We start from the raw sequence: 23,165 nt of genomic DNA, 5'->3' as shown, positions 1-23,165 counted from the left end.
CAAAGTATTGAGACATTAACTGTATAGTGACTTCAGCATGTGTATTTTTAAAATGAAAAAGCTACAGCTACGTACAAAATGTGCTTCATTAAAGAAGGTCTAGCACTATATTCAAAAGGTCAGACAACAACAAATATTGGTGTGGATGTGGAGAAACTGGAACTCATACATTGCTGCTGGGAAAGTAGAATCGTGCAGCCATTGTGAGAAATAGTTCGTTGGTTCCTCAAAAAGTTAAAGGTAGAATTACCTTTATGATCCAGCAGTTCCACTCCTATCTACCCAAGAGAAATGAAAACATACATCCACATTAAAACTTATATGTCAATTCCTTAGCAGCATTATTTATAATAGGCAAAAAGTGGGAACAGCCCAAATGTCCATCAACCCATGAATAGGTAACAAAATTTGGTGTATCCATACAGTGAAATACTATTAGGCAATGAAAAGAATGAAGTACTGATACATGCTACAACATGGATGAAATCTCAAAACATGCTAAGTGAAAGAAGCCAGATGCTAAAGACAATATATTGTATGATTTCATTTATACAGAATGTCCAGAATAGGCAAATCCATAGAAACAAAGTAGATTAATGGTTTCCAGGAGCTGGGAGTGGTGCCAATATTCACTGACTGCTATTGGGTACATGCTTTCTTTTAAGGATGATGAAAATGTTCTAATATTGAATAATGGTGATGGTTGCACAACTGTGAATATACTGAAAGCCATTGAATTATATACTTTAAAAGGGTGAATTTTGTGGTATGTGAATTATATCTCAATAAAAGTGTTATGAATTAAAAACATTAGTGACTGTATTACTATAACTATTTGAAATTATAAAAGTATATTTAAATTACATTTTATGCCAGGACTAGGGGCGGGAGGAATGGGGAGTTAGTATTTAATGGGTACAGAGTTTCAGTTTGGAAAGATGAAAACGTTCTGGAGATGGAAGATAGTGATAGATACACCACAAATATAATTAATTTTACAGAACTATATACTTAACAATGGCTAAAATAGTAATTTTATGTTATGTATATTTTGCCACAGTAAAAAAATCCATAACCCCTTAAAATTATATTTTGTATTATTCTAATGAATAATGTGTCTTTTACTCTCTTTTTCTTCTTTTAACAGTAAAACTGAAAATGTGATTGGGCTTTTGTTTTTTATGCATACAATTATTCTGGTCTGTGTTTTAGAACTTCTTTCCTGTGTGGGGTTGGGGGGTGTGGGTTGTTACACACACACGTCTTTATCTTGGCTTTGAATGAGAACTTGGAAGTATTTTTTTAAACTTTTATTTGTCAGTAGGAAAATAAAAGAAGCCAAACCATAGGAAATTTACGTCATTAAATCATAAAAGAGTGAAATGCTGTTCTCAGAGTATGAATTATCACAGATTTCCTGATTTTCTTGGTTAATCTTGGCTTCTTGAATGGGAAAAACATTTATAATTTTATACATCTATAACATCTCTATATCTTCCTATAAGCATTTTCCTTTGTATAGCAGGATAAAATGAGCACCAAAATGTGGTGCAATATGAAAACGCAGTGGATGAGCTTCAGAATGCAAACAAAGGGATGGGAAAATGAAAAAAAGATAATTCAGCGTGAGAAAGTCACTGAAAAAGGAATTAAATTCTTTCCAAGGCTATGGAACTATGTTATGACCCAAGCAGTTTGTAGAGTCTGAGTTTGTAACCTCTGAGGATTAATCCATGAAAATATTTCTAAGCCTGGCTCCTATCTAGGACATTTGAAGATGGATGTTATGAATACCAGTAGTGCCATTAATATAGTAGGCAATCAGAAGTATGTTTGTTTTTCTTGATCAGGAAGTGGTTTCTTTTAAAAGTACAAGGAACACACACACTCTGTGTGTGTGTGTGTGTGTATGTGTGTGTGTGTGTATTTTCTGTTCCGTTGCAGGACGAATTACGGTTTTTCCACATTTTACAGTGGGGTTTTTCTAGAGTTTGGCACTATGATATACTACACTTGATTACAGGATCCAATCAGAGTTGATGTACTCAGAAATTCATTGACGTGATTAGTGGTCTCCTAATCATACTTTTATTTCCTAGATTAGCCCTATTTCCTGTAGTTTCACAATTTTTGCGTCATATGTTAAATTATCCTTTATAGGGGGCCTGAAATTCTTATGAATATTTTTAGTCTATACTTTGCATTATTATTTCCATTTTCTTTGTTTTTTTTTTTCTTGAAGAAAATGAAATTTCGATCTTCCTTTGAATTCTTCGAGTGCTATTCTATGGTGACTGGCCTTCCTAGTATGATCTTTTTTTAAAACAATATTGTGTATATGTGTATGTGTATGCATATATATGTATACACACACATACACATGTGTATACATACACACATGCACACACACATATATAAAATTTATTTTTACTGCCACCAGCACTAGATCCGGAAACCTTCCTGCAAGTTTCCACTAGTCGAGTTTTTATTCTTCTCAAAAGCAAAATAAAACATTCTTAGATTCTACAAGTAGCAGGGAAAGACATCAGGAAATGGCTGTACAGGAAATGTAATTGATGATTCACTCTTTACAATTGAAGTGGTCACAAGATTGGCTAGCAAACACAATCTATTAAATGAAAAAAAGGTGACTTCTAAAAGAATTTGAATACATTTGAAGCTTATTGGTACCTTTGACATCTTACTGATTCTTTTTGAAACTCTTACATTTTTCAAACAATTGTTTGCATTTGAAATTGGCAACTTTCATATCCAGTGATTGCTTTAATATTTGCTTTGTTTTTAACAGTGCCCTTAAAGATAGCCGTTTTCCCCCAATGACAAGGGATGAGCTGCCACGGCTTTTCTGCTCAGTGTCTCTGCTCACTAACTTTGAAGATGTCTGTGATTATTTGGACTGGGAGGTAAGATTATAGAAAAATTTTAAAAGAAAAATAAAGGTAACTCTTGAGGACATGTTAAAAATTAGGCCCAGAAAATAACGCTTTCAGCCCATTCTCTATTGTAATGGAGGTCGAGAGTAATATGGATGAATAAACCTCACAGTTGAACGAGATATAAGTAAATGAGTTTTTTAAAGGACAAAGTGCCACGTGTTGTTATAATCCCCAAACTGAATTTGGTTTTCATTTTTATCCTACTACCTCACCAAAGCACCTCATAAAAGCTGTTAACAAGTAGTAAGAAGGACTGACTGGAATTTATTTCTCCTCTTATTTTCATTCTGGTGCACTCTGGTATAGCCGCCACTAAGTAACTAGTTGGTCACAGGATACATCTTAGAAACAAGAAGAAATAGTTAGGATAATACACCATTTGGGGAAATCAGCTTGTGATGATAACAAGGTATTGATTAACTAGAGTTAAATAATGTGAATTCATTCTTGGCTACCTTAGTTTATATACTTAAACACTCTAACAAATAATACTAAGGTTATTGGGTATCTCTGTGCATTGCTATTATTAGAGTAGCTTATATTGATCATATTTTTATTCTTCTTTAGTACGTGGAGTTGGCTAACATCGTTAGTGAAGTTCAGAGGTTCTCACCATGATTTGTTTTGGTAGCTGGGAGGAGATGTTGAGTGTAGGTCTGTTGGGTCTATGAAATTTTACAGACAAACACACCCATATTACTGAATGCCTGTTGTATTCCAGGCAATGTGCTACATGTATAAAAGTGGTAAGATTTGGTTCCTACCATGAAGCATCTCCTAATTTAATGGCAAGTAAATGTGTATAGAAAGTATGAAGAAATAAGTGCTATGAATGAAACAATGGGAACTCAGTGATAAACATAACATTCTGTCTCACACATACATTCATAAATGGCATTATTGTATCCTTATGACAGATTTTAATTCTGCTGTTTTAGAAGGACCATTACCCATAGTAACTGAACTATTCTGCCTTGGGGACAGATCACTCTCTTCACAGTTTATTAGACTTGAATTTAATTTTGGCTTTGCCCTGGTTCCTTGTGAGACTGAACAATTTACCTACTCCACTGCAATTCAGTTTTCTAATATACAGAATAAGACATTTATAAGGTTCTTCATTTGAAAAAAAAATCTCTATGATATAAATTATTGTTGTTATACCAGAGCTATTTAAAAAGTTTCCGGGAGTGGGGTGAAAGAAAAAAACCTTTTCTACAGAGAGTACGATGCAGGAGTCCCCTCTGGGTTTTGTGATAACATTTTCTGGAGCATTATCAGAATAAGAACACATCTTAGGATTTTTGCAAAGGAAGAAATAAAATAAATTTATACTGTTTTTCCTACCAAAGTTGGAATGTGGAAAACCTTTTGTAAACTTGACATTTCTAATTTATTATTTTCTATAAGTTTGTTGTTCTTATTTGACTTTTCTTAAAGAGAAGTCTACAAATATTACGGAAATATTCCCTAGTACTTTATTTTTAAATGGTCCCAAATCATGTTCCCTACTTATTAACATATATTATAGTCTGGGTGGTTCTTTTACTGTTTTAAGGCTACTGTTTCCTCTTCCGCAGTCAGATTTACTTTTGCTTTCTGGATTGCAGGGTGTTGTGTATGTAGTAGTGGGGGTGGGAGTGATTATATGGGAAAGCCTGAGATCCAAGGGGGATGACCAAGCTACAAGAACACTTCTGCTCTTGCAGCTACTGAGTTGGAAGTACAGTTCTGGCATGTGTGTTTCTGTGTGTGCGCATGTGTGTGTGTGTGTCACAAACATGAACATACTAGTATTATATAAATGTGTGTGCATGTGTTTGGGGAAAAGGAAAAAGGGGAGAATCCAACGGCTGTTACATAGGCATGGTTAAGCACCAAGTATACCATCATCATCCTTAGCCCAGTTAAAGCACTGTCTACGGCTAAAATTAACCTTGATATTATTGGGCTATTATGTCCATAAGATATATCAGCTTTCTGTTTGTTAGGAGACCGGGATGTAAAGCCCTTAAGAAGTAGTACTGTGTACTCTACTGTATACTATTTCAAGGCATATTTATCCTCTTTGGTCACCATCTGCCAGCCTGAATTTCCAGAAGATTCTATATTGTTCCTACTTGGTATTGTGTATTTAATATATTTTAGGGGGCTTAAATATTAATTTCTATTAAGTATTATTTCCCTGTTGAAGCAAAAAATACACTCTTTTTTTTTTTTTTTTTTTTTTTGGAGACAGAGTCTTCCTCTGTCGCCCGGACTGGAGTGTAGTGGCGTGATCTCGGCTCACTGCAAGCTCCGCCTCCCGGTTCACACCATTCTCCTGCCTCAGCCTCCCGAGTAGCTGGGACTACAGGCACCCGCCACCACACCGGGCTAATTTTTGTATTTTTAGTAGAGACGCGTTTCACCATGTTAGCGAGGATGGTCTCGATCTCCTGACCCCATGATCCGCCTGCCTCGGCCTCCCAAAGTGCTGGGATTACAGGTGTGAGCCACCATGCCCGGCCCACTTTTTCTTATTTTTACTTTTAATGTACAAGCATTTGAAAGTGAATTGGTCATTGTTAGAATGGCTATGCTAAGAGGAAAAGCCCATCCTTTTCAGTTAGTTCATCATTGTTTCAGGTATTTGGCAGAAGGGAAATTTGTGTACAAAGAGTAAGGGTGGAAATTATATTTTTAAGTACAAGAATGTGATTTGGTCTTTAAAAAATATGTACCTTACTCAGTGATTGAAAATGGAGTAATAGTATTGTGGGAATGATATTCTAAGGGTTATCCTTAATGATTCTGAAAAAGCATTACTAAACACAGAATGCCAAAATAGAATTAAAGGCATTAAAAAATTATATGTTGACACAATTTCACTTCTAGGTACATACCCGAAAGAATTGAAGTGTTGAAACAAAAACTTGTACATGAATGTTCATAACAGCACTGTTCACAATAGCCAGAAGGTGGAAACATCCCAAATGTTTATCAACAGATGAATGGATAAATAGAATATGTTATATTCATACAATTGAACATTACTCAGCCATAAAAAGAAGTGAAGTACACGCTACAACACGAATGAACCATGAACATATTATGCTAAGTGAAAGAAGTGAAACACAGAAAGCTACATTCTGTATGATTCCATTTATATGAGATATCCAGAATGAGCAAATCCATAGAGATAGAAAGCAGATTAATAGTTACTAGGGGATAGGGGGAGGGGTAAATGGGAAATGACTACTTAATGATACACGGTTGCCATCTGGAGTGGTGAGAAAGTTCTGGAACTAGATAATGGTGGTGGTTGTACAACATTGTGAATGTATTTAATGCCACTGAATTGTACACTTTAAAATTGTTAAAATGGCAAATTTTATGTGTATTTTGCTACAATAAAAATGGAAAATAAACTTTATACATATACTCTGTTCATAATAGTAATTTTAATTTATCAAAGAAAATTTTTAAAATTAAAAAAATATAATGAGAGAAATGCAAGCCATTTATAATTACACCATTCTGAGAATAACTACTGTTAACCTTTTGGAATATTTCTTTCCATTATCTTTTTTATATTATACTAAGACTTTAAAAAATTTTTTTCCATTCTTTATCTCTTTGTATCAATAAATCTGCATATTTGGTTACATAACAGATCATATTTAATATACAATCACTATTTAAAAGATTGTGGAGAAGTCTTTGTTTATGGTTTATCTTTGTATGTAAGTTAATTATATTTTGAATTTCCTTTTTGAGAAGTCAGTCTATATTATGAAAGTATATGCTTCATGAGAATTTTCACACTAATAGGTACAACTTTTCTTCTAAGAATTAAATATCCTATTCACCATAAGTATGCAATTTTAACCTGAAATGTGAAGTCCTGTGTATGTTTATGCCACAGGGGAAAGCAAGGAGATTATTACAGAATTTTAATACAGAATGTTAAAGTCGAAGATAGATAATGAGCATGTTTTATACAAACAGAAGCTTCTAACATAGCAGTGTTCTGGTGGAAGTACAGTTTGAGAATTGACCCCCACTGGTTAAGTGTGTTACTGCAGTGGAATTCCTAATTAAAGGGATGAAAATGCCCGGATCAAAGCAGGAAAAGGGCAAAGTCTAGAAGTCCCAACGCATAGAGGTAGATATGTTCGCTATCAAGACAGACATCTCTGTGGTCATGAGGATGAGGAATGTGACCATGGCCAGTGGTAATAGCCACCCAGTTTTCAGATGATCAGGAAACAAATGAATTGCTACACGTCTGGCTACCATCTTACTGTCTTTTTCACTCAAGGTTTTTAAGTCGGTCTGTTTGGGAACTTTCTTTTGATAACATGTCTCTAATTTTATAATGGGGGTTAGTAGGAAAGTAGGATTTACTTTAGACCTTGTTTTAGGAGCCAGAGTGCTTCTGTTTGACAGTGTGAGGGATGTTTGATAAAATGGTTTTACAAATGGATGTAATTAATTTCAAGTCAATACTGAATTGACAGACTAATCAATAATACTTCCATATGTTCTGTTTCCTCAGAATAATAATTAAAACATTTAAAATAAGTGTTTATAGCCTCTGAAGGAATCTGGTTAGTCATTAAAAATGACAGCCATCCACAAAAGGCAGTAAGGACAAATTAGAGCAGAGGCCCCACCCTTCCAAGAATAACTGATCATTGCCCACATCATGATCTACTTATTGTCCTAGTAGGTATGAGAAGAATGAAGAGTGAATAATTTGGGGAAAAATTTCATTAACTGATAAATTGGAATATCTACCTGCAAGGCTAAAATGGTTGTTAAATGAGGCAAATTGCTCCCCTAGATAAATCTGACATGATACGCCTTGTGTTTGAACACAGAAACTCATCACCATTGTTCTGTGTTCTTCAATTGACATCATTCTCTTAATTCTGAATGACAGGGTGATTGACAGAAATGGTGCTTTGTAAAGAGAAAAACTCATGCAGCATGTTGGAGCCTGCCAAAATGACATAGCCTGGAACTTGTAGAGTTAAACTGTTTGGGAGCCATGTTTCCTTTTTTAAAGTCTCAAAGGATATAAAACCAGACATTACAATCGACTGGAGCATGACTTGAGGGGTGATTCTATGTGTGTCACCTCATAGCTGCTCATTTTCAGGATGATATAAATGAATAAACTTTTTGTTTGTAGAAGAATTCGTATAGCAAGTATGTTACCATGATTTTGTGGAAGCTAATGTAGCAATTTGCTGACAGAAGTCAAAATATTTTCTAAATTGTAATCAAGCATCTTTTACTTCTGTGCTTTAGAGACAAGATCACTTGAAGGCATGAATTAAAAATTTTCTCTGTATTCTAAAGTAACTCCTTAGATCAGATTTCAAAAGATTAATGACATTTTCACAAACCATTAGTCACTTTCTCCTATATCTGGCTCCCTGGATCACTGGTATCTCACTTTGTCTATACAGCTGTCACCTGGGCAATACATTGTGGTCCTAAGATAGGCTGTTCCATTAGCACACAATAGGTACATGGAATCAACCCATGCTGGGTGGGGCTGGCCAGCACAGTTCTTGTATGATGCCAAAAATTTGTCCCTGGACTATAAAGGTATACGTCAGGCCCCTGATCTCACTCTGTCCCTAAAGTACCAAAGCATCTGTCATTGTACTTGAGCCTTGTTGGACTCCTGGTACTCAGAAAGCTGTGTTTCACTTTAAAAGCAGCCTCCAAAGCACACCTCTTGAGTGATCACAGCTCAATTCTGACGTGTTCAGTTGCAGTTAATAATAGGGTGCTTTTGTAACAACCTTCGTGAGAGTAAACAGATGAGATGAATAAATTGGCTACCGTCATTATCTCCCTAAAGTTAATGTTCTTTTCACCCTCACTCCCCCCTTAAAGGTTTACATTTTTTAGCTCCTCTTAATGTGCCACTGAAAACAGAGTTCCCATTCATACACAGATGGTAAGCATGACTCATGAAGTCACCCAGCGAAATGACTTCTAGTTGTGTATGTTCTGTTTCCCCTCTTGGTTAGTTTTTCCCAGCTATGATATACATCATGTTTTTTCTCTCTTCTAACTTAAAAAATATGAGCTTCGTGTATCCAGGAAAATGCTTTTCACAGTACATATTTTCCCAGGGACGTTGAGATTTTTTATAAGATGTCACTGTCATTAAGATTAGTCCTTTCTTGATGCTCTACTTTAAATGTTCTTTTTTTTTTGAAAGTGCTGTGGAACATTGGGAAAGGAAGGCTTCAGGCTTCCCGGGCATCTAGAAAGAGTTTTCTGGGCATCAACAAGTCAATGTATAAGAAGCCTAGTGGGGAAGCAAGCTGTACAAAGTAGAGTAACTTCTTAGAAGGTGATTTAATGCATACAAATTTCCATTAGCTGTTAGTTCCCTTAGCAAAATGGGCTGCTTGTTAGTCCCTTCTCAGGCCGCCTCAAGTTGTCTCCAGCTTTACTCGCAGCATGTTTATTGGTTGGAGGGAGTTAGCCTCCTCCTTCCCCCGTAATCCATAAACTCCCTGCCCCTTCCCTAGTACTTTTGTTATAACCTAATATTTCATGTATGGTTTGTATGTGTATGTGTGTGTGTGTATCCCCGGCATTTGATTAAAAGAATGCTGAATTTTGGGAATAAGGAGACCTGGGTTCTGTTCCCGACTGCCACTGCCCAGCTCTGTGACCTTTCTGGGCCTTAGTGTCTTCAGGAACCTGAAGAAGTTGGACTAAGTGATACCTAAGGTCTCTTTGGACTCTGACAGAATGTGATTCTGTGACATACTCCTTTTTAAAAGATGGCTTCTGTTTCATTGTCCAGAAAGAATGAATCATCACTAGCCATTTAGAAGTCTTAAGAAGAGATCCCTAACTTTTAAAGTGGCCATTGCCAAGTTAAATGTAGGCAACAAAAGTGAGAAATAGTCCAGTTTTTAAGTTGTACCTTCTAGATTTCCTGTTCACAAAAAGAATTCCCTTTAGGAAGAAAAATGCTCTAAGCCATTAATGTCTCCATTTAATTACTGTATCATTCCTGTTTTAAGTCAATATTATATATTTAACTCTAAATTAGGCAAATACATTAGAGAGCAATTATTCACTTTATGAATACGTATTTTGCTTTGTAGAAGAACTCACTATAGAATTTTATTGTTTTCCTCTTGACTTTAAGATTAATTCATTTATGTAAACTCAACCCACATGTAACTTTTTAGGAACAAATGTCTTTTGTAGGCTAAGTTAAACTGTATTGAGTCAGACAGTGTACAGTTCTAACGAATACAATTTTATTTTTCTTAATTTCTTATTAGGCAAACAGCATTATTTCCTATTAGGTATGTTTGCTTCTTCCTCCCCACCCACCCTGTCCCCACTAGCCTTTGGAAAGTAAACTAAGTCACATCTCTAGGTTTTGAGAAAATTTTATAACTTTAGTTTTCTTGTCTGTAAATTCACTCCCTTATTCCCTTTTTTAAGAAATGGAAGGAATGTATTTTTCTAACTTTGATAGAAAGCAGGCTTTTTATTTAAAGGTCACCTGTGCTGCCTGAACGTTCCTTGGGAAGCTTTAGGATGTTAAGTTTTTATGGGATGCTCATTATAATTAATCATTACAGAGAATTGGGTTTTTCCCCTTAGTTGCACTCTGAGCTGTCACTTGTTCTCTACAAAATCTTAGAGTAAGAACAATTTCTTTCATTGCAAAAGCTATATAAACATGTTTGGCTTCAGAGTTTTTCAAAGCACCTCTTCCTTAGCCATACTTTATTTAAAATTTTACTAAAATTTCATGGTGACTATTAGAGAGTTCAGGTATTTTAGAACTATGTGTCAGCTTTTTTTTTTTTTTTTTTTTTTTGAGACAGAGTCTTGCTCTGTCACCCAGGCTGGGGTGCAGTGGCCGGATCTCAGCTCACTGCAAGCTCCGCCTCCCGGGTTTAGACCATTCTCCTGCCTCAGCCTCCCGAGTAGCTGGGACTACAGGCGCCCGCCACCTCGCCCGGCTAGTTTTTTGTATTTTTTAGTAGAGACGGGGTTTCACCGTGTTAGCCAGGATGGTCTCGATCTCCTGACCTCGTGATCCGCCCGTCTCGGCCTCCCAAAGTGCTGGGATTACAGGCTTGAGCCACCGCGCCCGGCCTTGTGTCAGCTATTAAAATAAATGTTATCAGATTGTTGTTCAGTGGCTTTTGTGAAATAAATTGGCAGGCTTGTGTTCCTGATAGACAAGTAGTCTAAGTCTCCTACATAAATCAAGATTGGCCCTAATTGGTCCTTTGGTAAGCTCTGTAAAAGCCAAGAATTGGTTCATGGAGACTGAACTAATATCTAAGCCAAAGGTGACTAATTTGCAGGGATTTTAGAGAAGAGCAACACATATGTATTTTGGTCAAGGGGACCTTTTTCACAAAGTAACAAGTGGGAAAAGAAGAAAAACTTCAGCTGAGACAGATGATGAAGCAGAGGTTTTAGAGTAGAGTATGTTAAAAGGTTAGTCATGCTCAGGTGATGACTTTGCAATCAATTATCCTTTTTGATTTATGTTTCTGGTATTCTGCTTCTAAATGCATCTCAAAGGATATTTGAAAATAAAGACAGGTATAGGAACTGGTCACATAATGTATGAAAACAGCCTAAAATATAGTCTGTGGTGGTATCTCAGTTGGTTCAGGAGAAAAATATTTTTTATGTCACTAAGATAAGAGTTATCTCTAGGCGGATGGTACTAGGATTACAGGCCATCTTTATTTCCTCCTTTATGCTTTCCTAAAAGGATGCTTTGTTTGTTTGTTTGTTTGTTTTTTAGAGACAGGGTCTTGCTCTGTTATCCAGGCTGGTCTCAGATTCCTGGCTTCAAGTGATCCTCCTGCCTCAGCCTCCCAAGTAACTGGGACTACAGGCTCGAGCCACTGTGCCTGGCTCTAAAAGGAATCTTTTTGTAAGACATATGTACTACTTTTATAAACAGAAAAAAAAAATGAATGTTTACAGTTTCTAATGTTTACAAGAGTAAATAATACTGAGCAAAAACAAAAGCTGAATTGCAGCAACACCGTTGTAAAAATTTACAATTTGGCCAGATTATGAAGGGATCATGTTAGATAGATGTGTACCTTCAGAACTCCAGAACTGCTTTTCAAATTGGTGGGCTGGTTGAAGTGATGCAGAGTAACAACTGTGAAGATTTGATGGGCAGATCGAGATAATATGTCATCTAAATTTTTTTTAATAGTATCAGATTTGGGGAAAGTGGTTTATTAGGATCTGTACAAATCCTTATCGGCTTCTATGATTAAATTCTTAACTTTTCTAGCTCAAAGAATTATCCAAGAGAATAAACTTGGAGTAGGCCTCAGTTTGAAGTATTTTTCTCTTTTATGCTGAATTTGCTTTCACTAGGAAAAGGAAGAGTTTCTGTTTTCAAAACACTAAGCTGGAGCAGGGCAGAAGGAACTGTGGGGCAATAAGTTCAAGAGTGGACCATGCTGTACCATGGGTTTTGTGCTGTTAGGAGATGTAGCACGTAGTTTTTTTCCTCCTAAGAATGTAAGAAACACCAGACTCTGGGTCAGACCCATGGACAGTCCAATACAGTGTTTGTTTCTGTCCGTGGTACCCAGGGTTGTTTTGTGAGAGAGCATGCATTTCTTCTGCGATACCAGCCTCTAAAGGTTAGGGGATGTGCCAAACATCCTAAGCTCCTCTCATTAGGAACAGTGTCCTTTCATTCACTTCAATTGGACTGGCATATTGAGCGTGGCAGGTCAGTCTTATGTGAATGGCCAGTAACTGGATGCTTTGTTAATTGCAAAGCATATTTTGCCAAATGATTTCATCCAAAAAGACATGTCAAACAACTTTCGATTCTTTGACCTCCTGAATTTCTTATGTTATTCAGATGAACTCACTGAAAATGAGTAGAGTAAGCCATGGCCATAATATTACAGGGAAACCCAGCATTTAGTTCTGAAAATGGAGAAGAATGGGACTGACCATGGTATTTGCTAAAACAGGATGCCACCCAAGGAAGTAGAGTGGTTCTGTTGGCCAGGATACAATCGGGAAGATTTAGCTTTGAGGCTCAGGACTGTGGAGGTAATTGTGGACCCAAACTGTCAGAGGTTTACATGGAGGCTACTCAACTTAGCCAGAGCACATTTTATACTCATTTATGCTTTTAGCCAGATGGCTGTTTTTCATGTTTCAGCATATTCAGATTGTTGGCTTGCTGACAAGGCTCACAAGTAAAAGTGAGACCCTTTTGTAGCGCTGCTTGTGGATTACAAGGCTAACACTTGCCTTATTAGACAGACTAGGGTACATTAAGCTTTGACTGTGCAATTACAAGGAATATAATATGGGAGAGGGTACATTTAAAAAATGCTCTTGTGTTGAGGGTCACTGCATTAGAGGATGATAGTTTTAAATGAAGCCACATTTCTAACACGGGACTAGATAACAAGGATAAATGAAATCTGCAGACAGTCTCAAACCTTCATTTTAGCCATTATTTATAATCTCTTCTCCTACCAAACCTTTTACTATGTAGCAAAATTGATTAATTTGTGTGTACCTCTTCTTTCTGTGACCACGTGCTGTCTGATAGAGGAGTGAAAAAATAGAAAAATGAACAAGAGCTGAAAGAGGATGGGGCTGAGGCCAGGTGGAGCTGGGGATACATAATCCCTAAACTGGATAATCAACCCCAGAATAATCAAGATATATTTGAGGGTCTTAACATTAATCTTGATATTTAATCATTCTGAACAATGTTAAAAACAAAAGATTGTATAATAGCATTAATAAAAATCACTTGCTATGGAATGGTTCAGAATAAATATGGCTTTCTTTTTAGCATGAAATATGAATCCGTTGAACTGGTCTTAATGTTCTATCAGCACGCACAAATACAGCTCTGCTTAATTCCATATCCTCTTATCTATAAGTCCTACATTTAATTTACTACCATTGGAGTTGATTTATAGCTTTGCTTAGCAAAAGTACAGTCTTGATTAAAAGAATATTATCGCAATTGATGGACCTCGAAAGCATTTTTTTCATAGACCATCTAGTAATTTTGAAAATGACCTGCAGACCCATAAGGCTAGATTTTCAAGTTTCCAGTTTTTACCGAAACTGGCTGGACTTCAAACAGTGGCAGGATTAGTTAGGGGTATGTTTAGTGACATAGTATTCCCACATGCGGCCCCCTTATCCATACTTAGAAAGTTACTGTGGTAGAATTTTAAAGATCTGCTTCGGGGAATCCCAGTTCCCTGGTTCGCTGATCATTTATCTAGTTTTATAATTGCAACTATAGCCTTTGTCTCTTGGGATATTGCTGGGCCAAAGGATTCTCCAATATGTATAAGGGAGGATTCAATTATTATGTATGAGGGTTACATTTTGGAGTTGTAGCTGTGACAGATGCCTCCCTGAAACAATATGGAGTTAGTTTTGATGCTCATTTCATTGCAAAGCCAGTGATTTCCACAGGTTGGCCAGAATTGGCCATTCTCCACAGTAGGCCATATTCTCCTTCTCCTGTTTTGATTGTGCAGTATGACTCTTTAGTGGCTTGTGGTTCTAGGAGTAAAGAAAATGCTGTTGCTCAAGAGGTGACAGAAAGAAAGCTACTATGCTTTGATTTTGTTACCATTCTCCTAATTCTGCTAGCTGAAAAAAATGAGTCACTCTGGTTTGGGCTTTGTAGCTTTGTGGAGAGTATTTATGACCTATGAAGAAAGTTCATAAAAAGAATTCACTTTAAAACCACTATACTTACAGTTCAATTTACAGGGGTTTTCAATTGTTCAGAGTCATAGGAACCCAGAAAACAATTAAAAGTTGTAAATGTGGTACTAAATCAAAATTGGAGAATTTGGGTTTTTTTTCTTATCAAATTTGATGTTAAGACCTTCTCAAAATGCAGAGTAAATAAAGCAGTCTTATTCGTGAGTAATTTTTGTTTTGGCCACTGTGTCCTTTGTATCCATACACACACAGCTTTATTGAGATACCATTCACATACCATACAATTAGTCTTAACTTCTTTTTTTTTTTGAGACGGAGTCTCACTCTGTCGCCCAGGCTGGAGTGCAGTGGCCGATCTCCACTCACTGCAAGCTCCGCCTCCCGGGTTTACGCCATTCTCCTGCCTCAGCCTCCCGAGTAGCTGGGACTACAGGCGCCCGCCACCGCGCCCGGCTAATTTTTGTATTTTTAGTAGAGATGGGGTTTCACCGTGTTAGCCAGGGTGGTCTCGATCTCCTGACGTCGTAATTCGCCTGTCTCGGCCTCCCAAAGTGCTGGGATTACAGGCGTGAACCACTGCACCTGGCCTCTTAACTTCTTTTAATTGTTAAATTACTAGAAATTAAAAATGTGACATTTTTGTTCAAGAACACAGGATGTACTCCTATAAAGAAAGGACTTAAGTGTCTAAATTACCCCCATTTACCTAAATCACTTTTAACAATCTTAATATGTAGCCACAGTTTGTCAGAACTAGAATGCTTATTAGAGGTTATCTAGTTCAATTAGAATAAAAATTACCTGGGGAGCTGTTCTTTTTCCAAAATATATTTGTTGAAGCATGAAACCTCCTGAAATTCTGATAAACTTTGCAGACCCGCTCCCCACCCCTTGCCAGTTAAATATCATTAATTTTGTCTGACACTCTCATCTCACAGAGAGGGAGACATTCTTCCTATCACAATTTTGACTAGACACCTTAATAAACACCAAAATTCTTTTCAATTTTAACATGACAGATTTTTGATAAATAGAGTTGAAGATTCAAAATTCACTTCAGTGGATAATGGAGTATAAATTACTTATGCTGTATATTTTAAAAAAAACAAATTATGAGGAATCTGATATTGTCAAAGGAAAAAAATTCAAAGCTACTGATCAGGAAGTCAGTATACAGAAAATGTTGCAAATTTGTCATTGTCTCATCAGGCACTGGAGAGATTAGGAGATGTCCTTTATCCTGGAAATGCCTGATAGCTAAGCGCTCATATTTCTTCTCAGCTATATGTAGTTATTTCCCACATGGTATGGGAGGCAAGTATTGTGTTAGTTTTTAAACAGCTACCCTGGTCTCATTTTTAGTAGAAAGAGATTCATAAAAAATACTGATATTAAATAGATAGAAGAAATAGCCAGAGATGTGCTTTAATAAAAATTTTTTTAAAAAAACATGAATTCCTCAGAAGATCTGACAGGCTCTAATGGATAGATGGGTGAAGACCTAGGGAAAGAATGAAATAAAATAAAAAATCCTAGAGGACTTTTTATTCCTGAAAAAATTAGAAAACTTGAGGCTGAGGGCAGAAGAAGCAAAATAAGTTTTCATTGACCCCTTTTCCTCCTCTAGACCCTTACGTGTATGGAAAGTATAGAGGTCTATGACTTTACTCACCTGCTCGGAAAAGAAGCCTCCATCTTGGGTAATAATGTTTACCTGGTCTTACATCTGCATTCCAGTACCTTGCACAACCTGACCCTCCACCTGGGAACCATTGATCTGAGGCAACCACAGATCCAAGAGAACAGAATGGGGTCATTATGCTTTTGAAATTTTGTTTTTATTATCAATGTTTACAAAGAAGTTAAAAACTTTTAATTTTGATCTTTAGCCCTGTATACTATTCTATGTGAGATATGAGGGGAAAGGACAGATTCCTTTCGATCATATGCTAATCAAAGGAAAAGCACATTATTTAAAAAAACATTAGCAAGAAATTGCTCACAGTTACTTAGAAGACTACCTTTTTTTTTTTTTTTTTTTTGCATTTATTTTTATTTTTTTTTTTAATTTATTTATTATTATTATACTTTAAGTTGTAGGGTACATGTGCATAACGTGGAGGTTTGTTACATATGTATACTTGTGCCATGTTGGTGTGCTGCACCCATCAACTCATCGTTTACATCAGGTATAACTCCCAATGCAATCCCTCCCCCCTCCCCCCTCCCCATGATAAGCCCCGGTGTGTGATGTTCCCCTTCCTGAGTCCAAGTGATCTCATTGTTCAGTTCCCACCTATGAGTGAGAACATGCGGTATTTGGTTTTCTGTTCTTGTGATAGTTTGCTAAGAATGATGGTTTCCAGCTGCATCCATGTCCCTACAAAGGATGCAAACTCATCCTTTTTGATGGCTGCATAGTATTCCATGGTGTATATGTGCCACATTTTCTTAATCCAATCTGTCACTGATGGACATTTGGGTTGATTCCAAGTCTTTGCTATTGTGAATAGTGCTGCAATAAACATACGTGTGCATGTGTCTTTATAGCAGCATAATTTACAATCCTTTGGGTATATACCCAGTAATGGGATGGCTGGGTCATATGGTACATCTAGTTCTAGATCCTTGAGGAATCGCCATACTGTTTTCCATAATGGTTGAACTAGTTTACAATCCCACCAACAGTGTAAAAGTGTTCCTATTTCTCCACATCCTCTCCAGCACCTGTTGTTTCCTGACTTTTTAATGATCGCCATTCTAACTGGTGTGAGATGGTATCTCATTGTGGTTTTGATTTGCATTTCTCTGATGGCCAGTGATGATGAGCATTTTTTCATGTGTCTGTTGGCTGTATGAATGTCTTCTTTTGAGAAATGTCTGTTCATATCCTTTGCCCACTTTTTGATGGGGTTGTTTGTTTTTTTCTTGTAAATTTGTTTGAGTTCTTTGTAGGTTCTGGATATTAGCCCTTTGTCAGATGAGTAGATTGCAAAAATTTTCTCCCATTCTGTAGGTTGCCTGTTCACTCTGATGGTAGTTTCTTTTGCTGTGCAGAAGCTCTTTAATTTAATGAGATCCCATTTGTCAATTTTGGCTTTTGCTGCCGTTGCTTTTGGTGTTTTAGACATGAAGTCTTTGCCCATGCCTATGTCCTGAATGGTACTACCTAGGTTTTCCTCTAGGATTTTTATGGTATTAGGTCTAACATTTAAGTCTCTAATCCATCTTGAATTAATTTTCGTATAAGGAGTAAGGAAAGGATCCAGTTTCAGCTTTCTACTTATGGCTAGCCAATTTTCCCAGCACCATTTATTAAATAGGGAATCCTTTCCCCATTTCTTGTTTCTCTCAGGTTTGTCAAAGATCAGATGGCTGTAGATGTGTGGTATTATTTCTGAGGACTCTGTTCTGTTCCATTGGTCTATATCTCTGTTTTGGTACCAGTACCATGCTGTTTTGGTTACTGTAGCCTTGTAGTATAGTTTGAAGTCAGGTAGCGTGATGCCTCCAGCTTTGTTCTTTTGACTTAGGATTGTCTTGGAGATGCGGGCTCTTTTTTGGTTCCATATGAACTTTAAAGCCGTTTTTTCCAATTCTGTGAAGAAACTCATTGGTAGCTTGATGGGGATGGCATTGAATCTATAAATTACCTTGGGCAGTATGGCCATTTTCACGATATTGATTCTTCCTATCCATGAGCATGGTATGTTCTTCCATTTGTTTGTGTCCTCTTTGATTTCACTGAGCAGTGGTTTGTAGTTCTCCTTGAAGAGGTCCTTTACATCCCTTGTAAGTTGGATTCCTAGGTATTTGATTCTCTTTGAAGCAATTGTGAATGGAAGTTCATTCCTGATTTGGCTCTCTGTTTGTCTGTTACTGGTGTATAAGAATGCTTGTGATTTTTGCACATTAATTTTGTATCCTGAGACTTTGCTGAAGTTGCTTATCAGCTTAAGGAGATTTTGGGCTGAGACAATGGGATTTTCTAGATATACAATCATGTCATCTGCAAACAGGGACAGTTTGACTTCTTCTTTTCCTAACTGAATACCCTTGATTTCTTTCTCTTGCCTAATTGCCCTAGCCAGAACTTCCAACACTATGTTGAATAGGAGTGGTGAGAGAGGGCATCCCTGTCTTGTGCCAGTTTTCAAAGGGAATTTTTCCAGTTTTTGCCCATTCAGTATGATATTGGCTGTGGGTTTGTCATAAATAGCTGTTATTATTTTGAGGTACGTTCCATCAATACCGAATTTATTGAGCGTTTTTAGCATGAAGGGCTGTTGAATTTTGTCAAAAGCCTTTTCTGCATCAATTGAGATAATCATGTGGTTCTTGTCTTTGGTTCTGTTTATATGCTGGATTATGTTTATTGATTTACGAATGTTGAACCAGCCTTGCATCCCAGGGATGAAGCCCACTTGATCATGGTGGATAAGCTTTTTGATGTGTTGCTGAATCCGGTTTGCCAGTATTTTATTGAGGATTTTTGCATCGATGTTCATCAGGGATATTGGTCTAAAATTCTCTTTTTTTGTTGTGTCTCTGCCAGGCTTTGGTATCAGGATGATGTTGGCCTCATAAAATGATTTAGGGAGGATTCCCTCTTTTTCTATTGATTGGAATAGTTTCAGAAGGAATGGTACCAACTCCTCCTTGTACCTCTGGTAGAATTCAGCTGTGAATCCATCTGGTCCTGGACATTTTTTGGTTGGTAGGCTATTAATTATTGCCTCAATTTCAGAGCCTGCTATTGGTCTATTCAGGGATTCAACTTCTTCCTGGTTTAGTCTTGGAAGAGTGTAAGTGTCCAGGAAATTATCCATTTCTTCTAGATTTTCCAGATTATTTGCGTAGAGGTGTTTATAGTATTCTCTGATGGTAGTTTGTATTTCTGTGGGGTTGGTGGTGATATCCCCTTTATCATTTTTAATTGCGTCAATTTGATTCTTCTCTCTTTTCTTCTTTATTAGTCTTGCTAGTGGTCTGTCAATTTTGTTGATCTTTTCAAAAAACCAACTCCTGGATTCATTGATTTTTTGGAGAGTTTTTTGTGTCTCTATCTCCTTCAGTTCTGCTCTGATCTTAGTTATTTCTAGCCTTCTGCTAGCTTTCGAATGTGTTTGCTCTTGCTTCTCTAGTTCTTTTAATTGCGATGTTAGAGTGTCAATTTTAGATCTTTCCTGCTTTCTCTTGTGGGCATTTAGTGCTATAAATTTCCCTCTACACACTGCTTTAAATGTGTCCCAGAGATTCTGGTATGTTGTATCTTTGTTCTCATTGGTTTCAAAGAACATCTTTATTTCTGCCTTCATTTCGTTATGTACCCAGTAGTCATTCAGGAGCAGGTTGTTCAGTTTCCATGTAGTTGAGCGGTTTTGATTGAGTTTCTTAGTCCTGAGTTCTAGTTTGATTGCACTGTGGTCTGAGAGACAGTTTGTTATAATTTCTGTTCTTGTACATTTGCTGAGGAGTGCTTTACTTCCAATTACGTGGTCGATTTTGGAGTAAGTACGATGTGGTGCTGAGAAGAATGTATATTCTGTTGATTTGGGGTGGAGAGTTCTATAGATGTCTATTAGGTCTGCTTGCTGCAGAGATGAGTTCAATTCCTGGATATCCTTGTTAACTTTCTGTCTCGTTGATCTGTCTAATGTTGACAGTGGAGTGTTGAAGTCTCCCATTATTATTGTATGGGAGTCTAAGTCTCTTTGTAAGTCTCTAAGGACTTGCTTTATGAATCTGGGTGCTCCTGTATTGGGTGCATATATATTTAGGATAGTTAGCTCTTCCTGTTGAATTGATCCCTTTACCATTATGTAATGGCCTTCTTTGTCGCTTTTGATCTTTGATGGTTTAAAGTCTGTTTTATCAGAGACTAGTATTGCAACCCCCGCTTTTTTTTGTTCTCCATTTGCTTGGTAAATCTTCCTCCATCCCTTTATTTTGAGCCTATGTATGTCTCTGCATGTGAGATGGGTCTCCTGAATACAGCAGACTGATGGGTCTTGACTCTTTATCCAGTTTGCCAGTCTGTGTCTTTTAATTGGAGCATTTAGTCCATTTACATTTAAGGTTAAGATTGTTATGTGTGAACTTGATCCTGCCATTATGATATTAACTGGTTATTTTGCTCGTTAGTTGATGCAGTTTCTTCCTAGCCTCGATGGTCTTTACATTTTGGCATGTTTTTGCAATGGCTGGTACCGGTTGTTCCTTTCCATGTTTAGTGCTTCCTTCAGGGTCTCTTGTAAGGCAGGCCTAGTGGTGACAAAATCTCTAAGCATTTGCTTATCTGTAAAGGATTTTATTTCTCCTTCACTTATGAAACTTAGTTTGGCTGGATATGAAATTCTGGGTTTAAAATTCTTTTCTTTAAGAATGTTGAATATTGGCCCCCACTCTCTTCTGGCTTGGAGAGTTTCTGCCGAGAGATCTGCTGTTAGTCTGATGGGCTTCCCTTTGTGGGTAACCCGACCTTTCTCTCTGGCTGCCCTTAAGATTTTTTCCTTCATTTCAACTTTGGTGAATCTGGCAATTATGTGTCTTGGAGTTGCTCTTCTCGAGGAGTATCTTTGTGGCGTTCTCTGTATTTCCTGGATTTGAATGTTGGCCTGCCCTACTAGGTTGGGGAAGTTCTCCTGGATGATATCCTGAAGAGTGTTTTCCAACTTGGTTCCATTTTCCCCCTCACTTTCAGGCACCCCAATCAGACGTAGATTTGGTCTTTTTACATAATCCCATACTTCTTGCAGGCTTTGTTCATTTCTTTTTCTTCTTTTTTCTTTAGACTTCTCTTCTTGCTTCATTTCATTCATTTGATCCTCAATCGCAGATACTCTTTCTTCCAGTTGATCGAGTCGGTTACTGAAGCTTGTGCATTTGTCACGTATTTCTCGTGTCATGGTTTTCATCTCTTTCATTTCGTTTATGACCTTCTCTGCATTAATTACTCTAGCCATCAATTCTTCCACTTTTTTTTCAAGATTTTTAGTTTCTTTGCGCTGGGTACGTAATTCCTCCTTTAGCTCTGAGAAATTTGATGGACTGAAGCCTTCTTCTCTCATCTCGTCAAAGTCATTCTCCGTCCAGCTTTGATCCGTTGCTGGCGATGAGCTGCGTTCCTTTGCCGGGGGAGATGCGCTCTTATTTTTTGAATTTCCAGCTTTTCTGGCCTGCTTTTTCCCCATCTTTGTGGTTTTATCTGCCTCTGGTCTTTGATGATGGTGATGTACTGATGGGGTTTTGGTGTAGGTGTCCTTCCTGTTTGATAGTTTTCCTTCTAACAGTCAGGACCCTCAGCTGTAGGTCTGTTGGAGATTGCTTGAGGTCCACTCCAGACCCTGTTTGCCTGGGTATCAGCAGCAGAGGCTGCAGAAGATAGAATATTTCTGAACAGCGAGTGTACCTGTCTGATTCTTGCTTTGGAAGCTTCCTCTCAGGGGTGTACTCCACCCTGTGAGGTGTGGGGTGTCAGACTGCCCCTAGTGGGGGATGTCTCCCAGTTAGGCTACTCAGGGGTCAGGGACCCACTTGAGCAGGGAGTCTGTCCCTTCTCAGATCTCAACCTCCGTGTTGGGAGATCCACTGCTCTCTTCAAAGCTGTCAGACAGAGTCGTTTGCGTCTGCAGAGGTTTCGGCTGTGTTTGTTATTGCCCTGTCCCTAGAGGTGGAGTCTACAGAGACAGGCAGGTTTCCTTGAGCTGCTGTGAGCTCCACCCACTTCGAGCTTCTCAGCAGCTTTGTTTACCTACTTAAGCCTCAGCAATGGCGGGCGCCCCTCCCCCAGCCTCGCTGCTGCCTTGCCGGTAGATCACAGACTGCTGTGCTAGCAATGAGGGAGGCTCCGTGGGTGTGGGACCCTCCCGGCCAGGTGTGGGATATGATCTCCTGGTGTGCCTGTTGGCTTAAAGCGCAGTATTGGGGTGGGAGTTACCCGATTTTCCAGGTGTTGTGTGTCTCAGTTCCCCTGGCTAGGAAAAGGGATTCCCTTCCCCCTTGCGCTTCCCAGGTGAGGCAATGCCTCGCCCTGCTTCAGCTCTCGCTGGTCGGGCTGCAGCAGCTGACCAGCACCGATCGTCCGGCACTCCCCAGTGAGATGAACCCAGTACCTCAGTTGAAAATGCAGAAATCACCGGTCTTCTGTGTCGCTCGCGCTGGGAGTTGGAGACTGGAGCTGTTCCTATTCGGCCATCTTGCTCCGCCCCGCCAGAAGACTACCTTTTTAAGGGTATCACCACAAGCTCGTTTTACATAAAAAAGTTACATTGGTCTCTGGGCTAGTATATAAAGAGACTGTGCAATAATGCACTACAGTGAAGTGATTTGAAATCTTTATTCTTAAATTTAGTAGAGCTGTGTGAAGACAATGGTGTAGATGAACAGTGAAGGTCTGCTACTACCCCACTCTAAGTCATAATGCATTTTTAAAGAAATGCTATCTACACT

The 23,165-nt window shown here is 37.9% G+C and overlaps 2 protein-coding genes across 12 annotated transcripts in view; one reads left to right on the top strand and one right to left on the bottom strand.

Annotated features, from left to right (window-relative positions):
- The window catches only part of TMEM164 (transmembrane protein 164), a 350,347-nt gene that overhangs the window by 123,359 nt on the left and 203,823 nt on the right, over nucleotides 1-23,165 (bottom strand). The gene's annotated exons all lie outside the window — the stretch shown is intronic.
- Nucleotides 1-23,165, top strand: part of AMMECR1 (AMMECR nuclear protein 1) — a 258,316-nt gene that overhangs the window by 226,208 nt on the left and 8,943 nt on the right. For 5 of the 6 annotated variants that reach the window (XM_074029417.1, XM_065538798.1, XM_005594363.5 and 2 more), the window contains one exon: nucleotides 2,810-2,924. In XM_074029417.1, the coding sequence (XP_073885518.1) occupies nucleotides 2,810-2,924 (115 nt within the window). Of the gene's footprint in view, nucleotides 1-2,809; nucleotides 2,925-5,196; nucleotides 13,823-23,165 lie in introns of those variants that run through there. The other variant, XM_065538799.2, reaches the window with a different exon arrangement.

Source organism: Macaca fascicularis, chromosome X (genome assembly GCF_037993035.2).
Source record: "Macaca fascicularis isolate 582-1 chromosome X, T2T-MFA8v1.1".
In the NCBI taxonomy this organism is placed as follows: Eukaryota; Metazoa; Chordata; class Mammalia; order Primates; family Cercopithecidae; genus Macaca; species Macaca fascicularis.
The sequence above is the reverse complement of the archived record's forward strand: the minus strand, read 5'-3'. Positions and strand labels throughout refer to the sequence as shown.